The sequence below is a fragment of the Rhinolophus ferrumequinum genome, chromosome 3 (genome assembly GCF_004115265.2).
Source record: "Rhinolophus ferrumequinum isolate MPI-CBG mRhiFer1 chromosome 3, mRhiFer1_v1.p, whole genome shotgun sequence".
Lineage (NCBI taxonomy): Eukaryota > Metazoa > Chordata > Mammalia > Chiroptera > Rhinolophidae > Rhinolophus > Rhinolophus ferrumequinum.
The window spans coordinates 63,476,450-63,490,868 of NC_046286.1; the positions used below are offsets into that span (position 1 = coordinate 63,476,450).

Here is a 14,419-nt window from a genome sequence, read left to right on the forward strand (position 1 = left end):
GCTACTTCTTGGACTGTCTGTCAAAAGGAGTGGTCTTATGACAGAACTAAACCTAGAAGAGAAAAAAGTAAATCAAAGATAGGGTCCCTTGGAAACTGTTCCTTTTAAGTCACAGAGTTTTAAAAGGTAAATTCTCTAAATAAGATGTGATAAAGTCAGGATCTTTTTCTTCCATTCCCATGCCTAATATTTAAATCTAACTTCAACTAACCGTGATCTGAAAGCCTCATTTAAGATATAAAGGCTCTTTATAAAATAAAATAAAGTTTTTTAAATAAAAGGTATTTACTATAAGAATAAACAAAACGGGGAAAAATGTTGCAACTCAATTCACAGAGAGAGACCAATTTTTCTAATGTATGAAGAGCTCCTTGGAATTAATAAGCAAAAGACCAAGATTGGCAATAGGAAAAATGGGTTAAAGATAAGTAGTACAGTGAAAAGAAAACACAAATGACTTTCAAGCATATGAAAACACTCATTCTCACTTACAAAAAAAGAAATGCAAATTAAAACTACACTGAGACCCACGTTTTTATCTGTTAAACTGGCAAAGGTCAAAAAATATAAGAATATAATCTTGATGCAGACATGAAAAAAGTCTCATTGCTGGTGGGAGTACAGATCAAAACAACCTTGTATTAGTTTTTCTCACTTCCTTATAAGACATTTTACAAATGTAGAACACAAGAGATACTCAACCTGGTATGGGCTGTTGGTCATTTTTAAAAAACTGGTATAACTTTCTGCTTTTATAGAATTCTGTCCATATAACAACGCAGGTAGGTAGGCAAGTTTAAGAAACTTGGGTAATGAACACAGCAGTCTTGCTCCATCTGCTGCTCACTTCATATCTTACTGTGCACTTAGTGGGTGCTCAGCAGATATTTGTTAAGTTTATGGGGCCAGGAATGACGCTAAAGGATGATGAGAATGGAATAAAACAAGAACAGCAAATTAACTAAATTTACCTGAATTGTTGAGTAAATTGCTTACATAAACACTATACTTTTTCAAGATCAGGGCACCATCACAATGACAAATGTTTCCTGAAAAATGAATCAGCGAGCAACAATGGTATAGTAGATTGTTGCAATAATTACCCCATAATGACTCAAACACTCAGGAAACCCCTCCCACTCTGACTCTGGGAGGGGCCATGTGATTTGCTTTGGCCCATAGTACAACAAAAAATACATGGTGCTTGCCCCTTCACTGGCTGCTCCTGTAAACCCTACTATTGCCTCCAGATGAAGGAGAGCCTGCTAGAGACACATGGCCCTCCACCGCCCCAGCCAACAGCCATTACCAATATCCAGACACATGAGTGAAGCCGTGGTAGACCAATTAGCTTCCAGCTGACTGCAGCCACAAAAGCCAACCCAGCAGAAGCAGAAGCAGAGCTTAACTGAGCCAAGCCCAGAATCAAGAGTAACAAATGGTTATTGTTTTACACCACTAAGTTTTAGAGAGATTTGTTATATAAAAACTGGTACAAGTGGGGGAGGGGAACAGGATTAGTGGTCAAGGAAAATTTTTGCTTTACCTGTTTGTTTTTCAAATTTCACAATGAGAATATATTCATATAGTAGTCTAAACTAATTAAAATTTTATATCAAACTGATATTACAGTAAAGTCCTACTATCACCTTATAAACACATATACGTAAAACAAAATAATTTAGTCCAAATGGGAACATGAATTTGAGAGGAGACATTAATATTGCTTAGAAAAAAATGGGTCAGTACAGAGTACCATGGTATATATCATCACCAAAAAAAGTAGTAAGAATATATTCATGGTCATTGTCACATCTCAATAATGGCTACTATCAAATTCTGGAAGTGTTAAGAGACATATACACTTCATATTGCTCCTCTGCTTCTTCTGTTTAGGCAGGTAATGACCTAATGCTGAATAACTTTGGGCAAAAGTAAATTAACCTCTCCATGCCTCATTTCCTCAACTGTAAAATGGGGATAACAGTACCTATTTCATAGAGTTGTTATGAAGATTAAATCACTTAGAAGAGGGAACATAGTAAGGGCTCAATAAATGGTTTACCACCTCTGTTAGTAAAATGATGTAAAATTAAGGTCTTTTGACTAACCTTTGGCTTCTATTTTAAAAATCACATCAACCGAGGTGTGATCCATCAAAATTAATTTGAAAATCTTTCTAATGACTACATGAAAAAAAATGGAAAGACACAGTTACTAAAAAACAACACAAATTAAAACCTGGAAATATATGTAGAAAAAACATGGTGAAGAGAACTGAAACTCCAGGCAATAATGAATTCATTTGGTCCGCTTCACACAATCCTAAATAGGTTTAAAAAGCACTGGCTTCAATTTTTGTGCATGTTACAAATTCACAAAAGGCAAAAACAATAAGAGAGCAATAAATCCTACTGTTATCTTTACTGTGACCTCTGGTGCACACACTTTCAACACGTTCTACCATCATGTAAAAAAAAAAAAGGGGGGGGAGAATACTGAAAGCTTTGGAAAATAAGGCTCTTTCACAAGAAATTACACTTAACCTAATCTGCAGCACTGAAAAACTATAGTTACCCCTTGATCAATGGTTTAGACTGCCCTTTTTCAAGGCAAGATTGGTCTGGACACTTTTGTGTCTATATATACACACATCAACAGTTTAAAGAGAAAACTCGGGCCTGGGTGAGGTACTTATAAAAAATCGTCAATTTTTTAAAAAAGTCTTTTAAACAGGTAATTACATAGCCTATAAAGGCATGTGTACCAGTGACCAACTGTAAAAAGTCTTTGTACCACAATGTGCAGGTATTTTAGTTTGTCCTATTGTGAGGAATAAATGCTACAAAAATTCAATTTTTTATTTTAATTTTATAGTGCTTAGTATATACAGAAATAATGTGGCAGATTCTGGCATTGGGTAAAGTAACACTTATGTTACTATAGTACATCAAACATTTACTGGGAATTGTGTTTAATCATTATAATCCAATGAGGTAGAAATTTATTCATTTTACAGAGTAGGAAATTAAGGCTCAGAGAAGTAAAATAACTTGCCCAGTGTACTCAGCAATAGACAGCAGTGTGGAGAGTATTGGGGCGTGTACAGGAGGCACGTGACGGTAGTGCCATGGGAGTTGGTCCTACAGTCAAACACAACACTTAGTGTATTAAATCCTTTATCAGCAATGTGAAAGGGCGCTATGGGAAACCAAAGGGGTCATCTTTTTTTAGGAATGGGCAAAGGAGTCACAGAAGGCTTTCAAGAGGTTGATATTTGAGTTGTCACTTTAAGGATGAGTAGGATTTATCAACTTCAATGCCAAGGCTCACCCCCACCCCCCTCATCCCCAATATATTAACCAAAATAAATTACTTACTTGAAATTGAGAAAAACAATTTTGAGAGAAATCTTCCTCAGATATATTATTCCATAGTTTTAAAACAAATAATATGATGACAGTTTAATTTTTAAGTTGCTTTTATGTGGCTTGTCTTGGTTTTTATTCTGAAATGAAATTTAGATTAGTCATTTTCTTGTTCTGAGAAACTAGGAGTATGCGAACATGTTTTAACTTCACATATTTTCACATATCAACATGTATTCTTACAAAGTCTTTCATTTCATCATTTCAAACAAAACCTAATTTAATATATAAATCACTTTGAAGTGTAAATATATATGCAAAATAAGATATTTCTTTTAATTCTGGTTATACTTCCTTGGCATATGTAATAGATGGAAGAAAAATAGAAAACTCTTGGTATACTGTTATATATTACACAAGCATTTTTGAGGTAACACGCTTTCTTTTATTTTTTGAATCATTTATATAATAAATGCTCTTTCAACCCAAAGAAAATTTAAAAACTGCCCCGAAGGAAAATTGACCTCAAATTCTTAGTATTTCCCACAACTATCATCTAAAAAGAAAACAGAATTGGACAAAAAAGAAAAACCCTAAATTTTCCAATGACAATTATGACCCGTTTTTCTCAGAATTTACTTTGCTAGGCGTATATTCAATTTCTGCTGCAGAAAACAGTCCAGTTTGCCAGTACTAATTAAGCAACAAAATATTTTTCATTAAAAAAATTAAATGTTTAAAAAATCTAGAGAACTGGAAGAAACACAGAAGATCATCTGGAAAACTTAAAGGAATGACCCCCTCACCCCCCGCCCCCAAAACGTAACAAAACACCACCCATACACCAAAAGGTTAAATAGACTGCCATTAAGAGGATTTTACTTATAATTCCTTTTTTGTCTCAAAAATGCATCCATGTTATTGTTGGACAGTAGAGTTTGTTGTTGTTTTAACTGCCTAAGACACCTACTCCTGCCTTATGTATCTCACCTGGAAACTATAAGTTAACACAATTTTACCCAAAGTTTACTGTACCTTAACTCCTATTATTTTCTCTCTTATTTAGTATTACTGTGGTATTAAAATGGCAGCCAGGTACCAAAGTGACATATACCATACCCTATCTTATATTTTAATAAGTGTCTAAGTATTTCTTTAAAATATCTGGGCTAATGGTAACATATTTTGAAACCTATTTAATCCCAACCTACTTAAACATGAATCACTTTTCACTCATATTTTTAATTGAACAAATTCTAATCCAATCAAAGCAAGACATGAGAAAATGTAATTATAGCACCAGAGGAACTTGAAAGGTCTCCTGATACAGTCCCTTTTTCTTTGGAAAAATGTATACATACAATTCTAGTATCAATTTTTGTTTTTATCTCTCCCAAATTCCTCTTGCTATAATCTAACCTTTATTATTATTATTTTTTAAAGGAGACAGTTACAATCATCATAAAACAAATCCTACTATAACCTATTCTATAGGAAGATCTTAAGCGCTATTGGACACTGTAGGCCCTCAAAGATTTCTAAGCTCCGTACATGCAATTTTTAAAATAATTCCTCTAAAGTTCCATATGTTCGTCTTTCAATTATATCAATGCCTTCCTCCAATTTTCCCTCAGGTTTGGGAGACCAGTGTGAGGCAGTGAAAGCTGCAAGTTAGGATCCCCAGTTTTCAGACCCAGCCCCACAGCAACCAACTATAGGGCACTGGACAAATCTCTGAGCTTATGTATCTAGATTTCAATTTTCTTTACATAAAATTAGAGGATTTGACCAGAACAGTGTTTCTTAACCTTTTTCACACTGTAAATCATATTTGTTCAGCACACTGGCCAACAGGAGGGCACCTGGAGGCATCGACATAGTGGTTGGTGAAAAAAATTTTACATTTTCTTTATATAATTATAGGAAAAGAATTAAATAAAGTTTGTAATAATATAAATGAATTTCAAATCCAACGTTTTCCACATCAGGAACAATATCACAAAACAATAATGCTTCATTTTTGCAGAACGCACATGCATCATTAGGCAGTCACCTTGCAGCAAGCTAAATGGCAAAACAGACACACGTCGCTAGGAGGATCAAATACAGGAGAACACAGAGATTCAGGCCAAGAGCCGGGCACCCCCTGGGCTACATCCCTACTATACAAAATTCACTGATGTCCTCTCCTCATCAGTGGGCTGCGCGAAGCGCTGGGTGACATGCTCCTCGGGCACCGGAAGAGAGACTTCAGTAGTAACTCCAAAGTAGATTCCAAGAAGTAAAGCACTTTTTAAAATGCATTTAAAACACTAAAAGGAGCAGTAACTGCTAGTTGCTCACCATGCTGTCTGCTAACAAGAACCCCACAACAGCCTTCCTTCAGGCCCCACTCCATTAGAGTCACCCTCCAGTAAGACATCTAACATCAACTGGAAGCTCGGAATTAGAAGACCAATAGCAAAACCGAAAATTAAACAGTAATGCAGTAACCATTTAACAATTGTTTACAACTACCACGGCCTTTTATTTTCGTTCTTCCTTACCAGTTCCTGCAAACACAACAACATAGCTTTAAAAATTAAGCTAGAGTAACTATTGTGGTAAAAAATGTGGTAAAGAATGTTCAAAAATTACCAAACAGTATACTAAAAATAATTTAGTCTCCCACCTTTGTCCTCTAGGCCACCTCACTATTACCCTCTAAGTCCACTATTGTCCTCTAGGTCCCCTCACTATTACCAAACTCTCATGTACCCTTCCAGAAAAATATTATTTATATATATATATATATATATATATATATACATATATATACACACATGTAATATATGTTTATATTTATGTATAAATATATACACTATATACATTTCTTAAATCACACAAATGGCAACATATTATACATGGAGTCTTGTGTCTGGCTTTTTCCTCTTAATGTATCTTTAGACATGGCATCATGGCATCAGTGTTGCCTCATTATTTTTTAGGAATACTGCCTAGTATTCCATTGAACAGATATACCATCATTTACTTACCCACTCCTCTACTGATTTATGTTTAGGTTGTTTCCAATCTTTTGCAATAACAAATAATGCTGCCACAAATATTCTTACATGTTCATTTAACACACATATAAAATCTTTTAGAGGATAAAATTCTTGAACAAAATTGCTAGTTCAAAATATATGTGCATTTTTAATTTTGAAAATGATTTCCAAATTGCTTTTCATAGAAAATGAACACTTTACAAGTATATTCCCACCAGCAATGTATGAGAATGACCATTTCCACTATTTACCACCCTCCCCAAGTTATGCTATGTGATAAGTAATAAATGGTATGTTGTAGCTTTAATTTACATCTTCATTATAAATAAAATTGCACATCTTTTTATATGAATTCTCTTTGCTCATTTTTTCTACTGTACTATTTTCTAGGAGCTCTTTGTATATTAGAGGAAATTAGTCCTCTGTGAAAAGTGTACATATAAGATTTCTCCTTTAACTTTGTTTACAGTTTTTTTTCTCTATACAGAATTTTATTTGTATGTTGTAAAATTAAGCAATCTGGCTTCGGTTGTGTTTCATACTTTGAAAGGCCTTCACCATTCCTAGACTATATTAGAATAACTATCTTACCTTTTTTGCCTGTTTGTTTTCTTATTTAAATCTTTTGACACATTTGGAAGCCAACTTTTATTTTTCCAGATGACTAAACTGACTATCTCAACGTTGTTTAATAATTCTTCTTTTCCCTACTAATAAGTAACGTCAGTAGCACCCATTATCATATACTAAGTTCTTATATATATCTGAGTCCCTTTCTGGTCTCTGCTCTGTTTTGTTGCTGTCATGTGCGAAAACCACACTACTTTTCAAAACATTTTAAAATTAAAATCAGTTTACATACAAATGGGTATAATAAAACCAGAAATTATTGGCTTGCTTTAATATAAGAATCATTTTGCAGTTCTTAAACTGAATTTATATAATCAAGTTCAACACTATCATCATGCAATTACGCATTTTGGTTGATACTTATTTTGGAGCTCAAGATAAACCTCAAGTCTTTTTACTATATTTCTGAGCCATATCTAAAAAGCCGATTCTTCCTTAATTTTTTACATGGCCAGTTTTTTTTTCAAATTATAAAATCAATACATGTTCTCTGTAGAAAACCTGAAAAATACAAAACACACCTGTCAGAGATAAACAACCTTTATCTTTTGGTGTATTTTTCTGTATATTTAATAAATGACTATTTTATAAACTGATTTTTTCACATAATATATTGACAGCATTTTCCCATATTTAATATTCTTCCAAAATATCATTTTAATGATATAAATTTTACTATGTGAATATGCCCAACTTATGTAACCATTTCCCAATTGTTGGACATTTTGGGTTGTTCTCTGTGATGACTATCATCTGTTGATTCATTCTTGCAACACACGTTTATGTTTCAAGCACTACAGTAAGTATTGGCTCTATAATGGTCAGCAAAAATGAACACAACCAGCATTTATGGAGGTTATTGGGAAAAACAAATGTTAATCTCCAACATACATAAAATAACAATGATAGCAAGTGTTATGAAGGAGAGTTTATGGAGTTTTCAGAGTCTATGATAGGGAAGGCTTCCCTGAGGAAAGATAAATCAAAGTTCAGGTGAAGAAAAAGGAAAAACATTCTAGGCAGAGGGAACAGCAGGTACAAAGGCCTCATTGTGGGAGGGAGCATGGCAAGAATAAGGGACTGAAATAAGGCCAATATGGCTGGAACACAGAGCAAGGCAAGAAGAACATGGCTCAAGCCATGACTAGACAGAAAGGTAGGGGCCAGACTATGCAAGACCTTGTAAGACATGTAGATGCCACCACACAAGACATGTAGCTTTGTCCTTATCCTAAATGCAATGGAAAGCTACTGAAGCATACCAAGTGGTAGGGTGATATAATTTGGTTTGTATTTGAAAAGATCCCTCTCATTACAGTGTAGGAAACAGATTAGAAGGGAACAAAGTGGATTGGGGTAGGCCAAGATTAGGAGGCTATTATTGCAAATGTATCAAAAAATGCTAGTAGTTTAGACTAGGGTGGTGATGATTAATGAAAAGAAGTAGATGGATTCAAAAGATAATCAGATTTTGCCAAAAGATTTACATTCATAGATTAAAATCCCTAAAACTGGAATTATTGGGTCAAAAAAGAACATTTTAAGGACTCTGATAATGCATTGCCAAGCTGCCCTGCCAAGAGCAGTTTTCTTTTCTTTTGTGAATTACCTTGTATCTGTTCCTCTATCAGAATTTTTAAATTCTTTTAAAATTTCTTTAAAATGACTTAATCCATACTTCCTTCATGAAGCCTTCCCTGGCTTCCCTTTTCACCACCTAGGTGGTCACTGAATATGTCCTTCTTTGAGGCCTGGCTCTTACACACATTTCTATTATACTTCAATCAAACTATGTTTGACTTACATTTATACGTCTATCATCCCTACCACATTGGGAGTTTCTGGAAGGTAAAAAATTCTTTGTAACGACCGCACCTAAAAAACAGCTCAATATTACATAGAAAGTTCTCATTAAGTGTTCACTGAATGCATGGAATCACATATTACCAGATTCTACTGTGTCCACAGATTTAAAAGGGCTTTAGCTTATGCCTCTGATTTACCATTATTTTAAATCAAATATAGTACAGAAAGCTAAAACAATTTTCTACCCAGGACTTCAAATACCTACTAAATAAAGTGATTAATTCTGTTCATGGTATATCACTAAATCTCAGTAGTGCTCCTGAAAAATCTATTAATTATATCAAATAGGTATTATGTAATGTTAAAATATTTTTAATGGTTTAGCAAAAAAGGATATGAACAAACAAGACTTTTATTAGAGAAATTATTTGTAATCTGAGTTGTTGATAAATGTCTTCAAAATTATACTCATCTCAAACTTATTTAATAACCCACAAATTTACCAAAAAAGGTTAAGCAACTACATAATTTTATAAAGCATTTCAGAATTCTCAATTTCTTCTGTGGAAATACGCGATTTCATGTTTTACAGTTAGCATCTAGAACAGCCTACTAAAATTTTCACTAGCTGGAGAGAGAGAGGGGACTGGCGGAGTTCCCTACCGTAATCTTAAAGACAAGCAGCTCCCTCTATAGTCTGTTTGGCCTACTTTGTTTAATTATTCGCTTTGTGAACATCTCACTCACACTCTTCTATTTACTCCTACTCTGCATCTCAGCAGGGAAGCTTTTTGAAAGGGTAATTCTGTTTAACCTGGTGCTGAGAAACTGAGAGAAAACTAAGCTCTCACAAAGTGAGTTACATCAAGCAACTAAGCATGAGTTGGGATGTGGAAACTGGATAGTTTCGCAGATCCACCTGAATCAGGTTCTCACGATGAAGGTTTAGGATTTTATTTGAAGTGAATTCCCAGAGCAGTCACACCCATTTTCAAATTTACTGTCCTATACTTAGTAATTACCTTATTTCCCCTCCATTTTGGTAACTTGCCAAAATGTTTACCAAACAAGTTACCAAAATGTTGTTATATCGCTCAATACATTGTTATATCAAAACAATGTTCAAGACATTTAAAAAAATGAGTTAAAGAAAAGCAGAAGAGGTTTTCCGTTTTTGTTTTTTTTAAATTCCAACACGCACATGTAGAAAATTTTACTGTTTCTCTCAGAAATCAATATCCTCAGCCAACAAGGGATTAAATCAGTTAGTCAGGATTTACCATAAAAATTGAATATGCCACTTTTTTTATACCTTTTCAAATTTCACCAACTTAAGATATGAGAGCTTTTAAAACTAAGACAATTTATTTCTCAAATTACTCAAGATATGCCCTCAAAACACAGTACAATCAGAAGTCAACTGGACTGTTTTCTAAAGCAGAAAAATACTTTTCACGCAATAACAGAAAAACTGAACTAGTAAAAATGTAGTAAACCAATCAGTTCAGAATTTATAATATAAATCTGAAGTGACCACTTTTGGGGGGAGAAAATTTCTTCTGCTGCTATTTTTCAGAATCTCATTTGTAAAGCAAACAGTTTTAAAACATTTTTTCTCCAAACCAAGATACAGAATTAAGACTTCCAAAATTAATTACTATATATGAAAGACTTAAGTTTATGGAACTTTATTTATTATCATGTGTTACAATTTTTCATTAATTTATTTTACTAATTAGTAAATCTATAAACATAGTTTGTACTTTCAAACAGTAAGTCTGTTTTCATTAAATTCTAGCATTCATACTTTTACTAAGCCAGACTGACCTCTAATTTACATTAATTATTTTCAAGTTTTATTGGGTGGACTGGAGTAGTTTTCTTTGGTGAGAGAATTCAGAAGCAAATAATTGTCCAGTTTTTGTTTATGATTAATTAACACTAATTTTACTGGGAGTTTCTGACATGCTAAAAATGCTGGCTTGATTTCTGAAAGCCATAAACTCTAAATGTATGCCAGTGACTTCAAAATTTTTCACCTGTTGAGGAAACAGAATTTTTTGTCTAAATATGAATGAACTACACTTACAGCAAACTCAATGTGATAATCCTTAAGAACTTAAGGTTTGGGTTTCTCTGTAGCAAGTTTTATATTCTCAATGTATGTACAAAAGTCTTACTTTTATATTCATTTACATTATTCATTTCAGGTATATTACAAAAAGTTTGGGCTTTTGTGGGGGGGGAGGGGCTGGTAATTTATTTTAAGATGTCCAGGAGGGAAGAAACATTTTCATAGAATAGTTCATGTGTCTTTTTTTAAATATTGAGAAACACAAAAGTACATCATATTCTTTATTTTTTTAAAGAATATTTTCTCACATAATAGAATTCTTGCTAGCTCACAGTGAAATTCATTTCCACAAACAAAACTTTCCTATAAAACAGAGCTTGAAAATCACTCAGGGATACATATTTAATGACTCATGTAGAGAAGAAAAAAACTGTATGTAGAAAAGTAACCCAAATCATACAAACTGTAATAACACACAGAAATGCCACAGTATATCCTACGAACATGTCAATTTATAATTTGGAAATCTGACTGAACAGAGCTATATCAACGTCACTGTCTTATTCTTTCTCTGCACCTGAAGTGAGAACAAGCAGTATATTACAGTGAAATTCCAATTAGAAACAAAGACAGCAGCACTATATTAAAAAGGCAGAAAACCTATCCTTCAGAACACTTATTGCCTCTTATTTTCCAGCCCCCAAAGTTTCAAGTGTTAATTATACTTCCAATAAATTGTTAACAACAGTCAAATTCCCCATCTTACAAGGGCCATATCGTCAAAATCTTTTGCGCTATTTTAAAAAGAAATTATCAGGTCTCACTAACAACATTGAAATTTTAACAAAGAGAATTCACATTAAAAGATAACTGCTTGGAATGAATGCTTGTGTTTGGGAAAGTAGCACTATTATCATGTAGTCCCCAGAAACTGACTGTAGTAATAAGATGCATGGTGATTAGGGCAAGGAGCATCAAGTGGGAAATGCTATCTAAAATCCCATAGGATAACACACAGCTAGAGTAAGAGCATCTCTTTCTCGAGGCAGCTCCATTATTTCATGTAGGCAGTTCAAAGCACGTAGAAAAGCAAAACTGAAAAACACCTTGTAAATTTGGCCACTATCCTGTTTATATTATAAATCCCCAAGAGCTTTTGAGAACATAGCTTCTGTCACTGCGGTCCCCCCACCTCGTCCTTCAAAATAGTTTGTTTTAAATATACGTGTATTTAAAACGCAACTCTACAACCCAGCATAGGGGCATTTAAAACTGTGCTGCTCAGTTTAGCTGTAGACGTTTAGCACCGTAAACACGCATTTCCTACTTGCATGAACGCACATTTCCCTGAAAGCATTGCACCTGAGGGACGCTGCCCAGTCCCCAGACTCCGAGGCTGTAAACTCTAAGGAGTCACGACCTGCACTCACAGCAAGCCGAACCACACGGTCACTTCAATTAGAAAGATTATCTGGCCCCGGGCGCCACTCTTCAGCCTACGGCATCTCCGGAAGGGGCAGAGGAGAGCGCTGGTAGGAGGCGAGGAGGAGCGACTGACAACAGAGCTGACACTTCCCCACTCCTCTTAAAGCCATTTCCAGAAAGGGGCACTTGGGAGACGCACGGGGTGTCCGTGGTCCCACTATCCACCGACCTCAGAGCGAGACCCTACGAACCCGTTCAAGCGGGACACGGCGCAGCGACCTGGCCCAGCCTCCGGGGCGAGAGCGGTGCTCACGGGCGCTCAACCCCCCCGCCCGCGACCCGGGAGTGCAGGTCCCGCTTTCCGCCGCCGCCCGCAGTGTAAACACACGGCGCCCGCCGCCATCCCGCCGGCGGGGCGCAGCGCTAGCCCGGACCCGCATCTTTGCTCCTCGTCACGCGCGGGAAGGGAAGGCGAGAAGGGAGGGAGACGCGGCAGCGATTCACCCAGAGGGCCCGCGGCGTGCGCGCGTGTGCGCGGCGAGGAGGGCAGCCCCGCCGGCTCCCGCCCGCGCGCGCCCTGCGCCCGCTTACCTGCCGGGGTCGCTCCGAAGACTCGCACCACCGGCACCTTCTTGACAGGGGCCTGGGTGAGGGGGGATTGGCAGATATCCAGCCCCTGCAGCGGGCTGGCCATGTAGTAGTCGGCAGTCACTATCCTCACTGAAAACATGTTCGCTGCCGCCGCCACCGCCTCCTCTTCACTAGCGACCTGGCAGCGGCAGCAGCCGCGGCGGCTCCTACCGCAGCGGCGGCCCCACAGCGGCGGTGGCGCCCCCTCCCCTCCTCGGCTTGTCCCCCTCCCCTTACACACAGGCACCGTAGGCAGCGGCGGCGGGCGGGGCGGTATTAGCACGACTGCCGCCGCCTTCTCAGGAGCACCCGGCGAGGGGCGACAGGAGAGAAGCCCTCGCGCCTTCGTCGGTGCTGTTGCTGGTGCTGCCGCCACTGCTGCGGCCGCCGCCGGGAATCACACGGGCTCCTCGGTCCCAGGCTGCAGCTCTTGTTGCCATGATGATGATGTCACGGACGCAACCACTGGGGGAGGGGAGGAGGGGGTTGTGTGTGTGTGTGTGTGTGTGTGTGTGTGTGTGTGTGTGGCGGAGGGAGGGCTGTGAGCTGTTGGGGGAGGGGACGCGGCGGGAAAGGGAGGGAGCAGGGCAGGCGCCCGGGCAAGACACCCGGGACGAGGTGTTTTCGCCCCCGCCCCCGGGCAAGCAGCGAGGGAGTAGGGCTGGCAGAAAGCCGGGCCCGCGCTCGGCGCGGCGGATCGATGACTCGGCCAGTGGGCACGGCCACCTGGGTGAGGGGCAGCGGAGGGGGCGGCGGAGCGCCGATATCATAGATGGTCTCGGAGGGGCGTGCGGGAATGGGGGCGACAAGGCCGTTTTGGCGGTTAGGCGGGATTAGCCAGAGCTGCGGTTCGCGCGCTCGCCTCGCCGACCGCCATTTCACGTCCCGCAGCGAAGGCGCGGGCAGCCGCGGAGACGGCTTTTTACAAGGTAAGGAAACCCACCCGCGGGAGGAGGCAGCGGAGGCGCAGATCTCGTGCCGCCGCGGCCTCGCGGGAGGGCGGGCGGCGGAACAGGCGGGGCCCGGTGCGGACGCGGCCGGCCCATTTCAGGGAACGCCGCGACTCCGCGCGTGGCCCGGGGCGGCGCGAGGGGCGGGGGCGCGCGAGCGCGGGCTTAGTCCTATAAAAAGGCGGCCCCTGCGCTCTCTCCCGAACGTGCCGCGCACTTCCCCGCTTTTCGTCCTCTTTCTTCTCCTCCTCCTTCTCCTCCTCCTCCTCTGCTGTGCTTTAGCGTTTGCGCCCGGCCACTTAAAGAGATTTATTCAGACATGGCTCTGCTCAGCTTTGTCCAGGGTTGGCCGATCCAGTGCACAGGATTTCCCACCGCGGTGTTTTTCTCCCGCCCCTTTCCTTCCTCTCGCCCTAGTGTATCCTTCCTTGGTTTCCACCTCCGGCCCCGTGCGCGTGTACTTGTAAGGACTTGTCAGCTCTCTGTGAC

General features: G+C 38.9%; 1 protein-coding gene across 4 annotated transcripts in view; it reads right to left on the reverse strand.

Moving 5' to 3' along the window:
• REV3L (REV3 like, DNA directed polymerase zeta catalytic subunit) overlaps positions 1 to 13,440 on the reverse strand; it is a 153,052-nt gene extending 139,612 nt beyond the window's left edge. Inside the window, exons 1-2 of one of the 4 annotated variants that reach the window (XM_033102884.1) lie at positions 12,942 to 13,440; positions 3,381 to 3,508 (exon numbers count right to left, since the gene is read on the reverse strand). Coding sequence is in view for 2 of the 4 variants with exons in the window: in XM_033102882.1 (XP_032958773.1) it covers positions 12,942 to 13,080 (139 nt within the window). In the remaining 2 variants the exon portion in view is untranslated. Of the gene's footprint in view, positions 1 to 3,380; positions 3,509 to 12,941 lie in introns of those variants that run through there. The other 3 variants (XM_033102882.1, XM_033102881.1, XM_033102883.1) reach the window with 3 other exon arrangements.
• Positions 13,441 to 14,419: the final 979 nt, after the last annotated feature.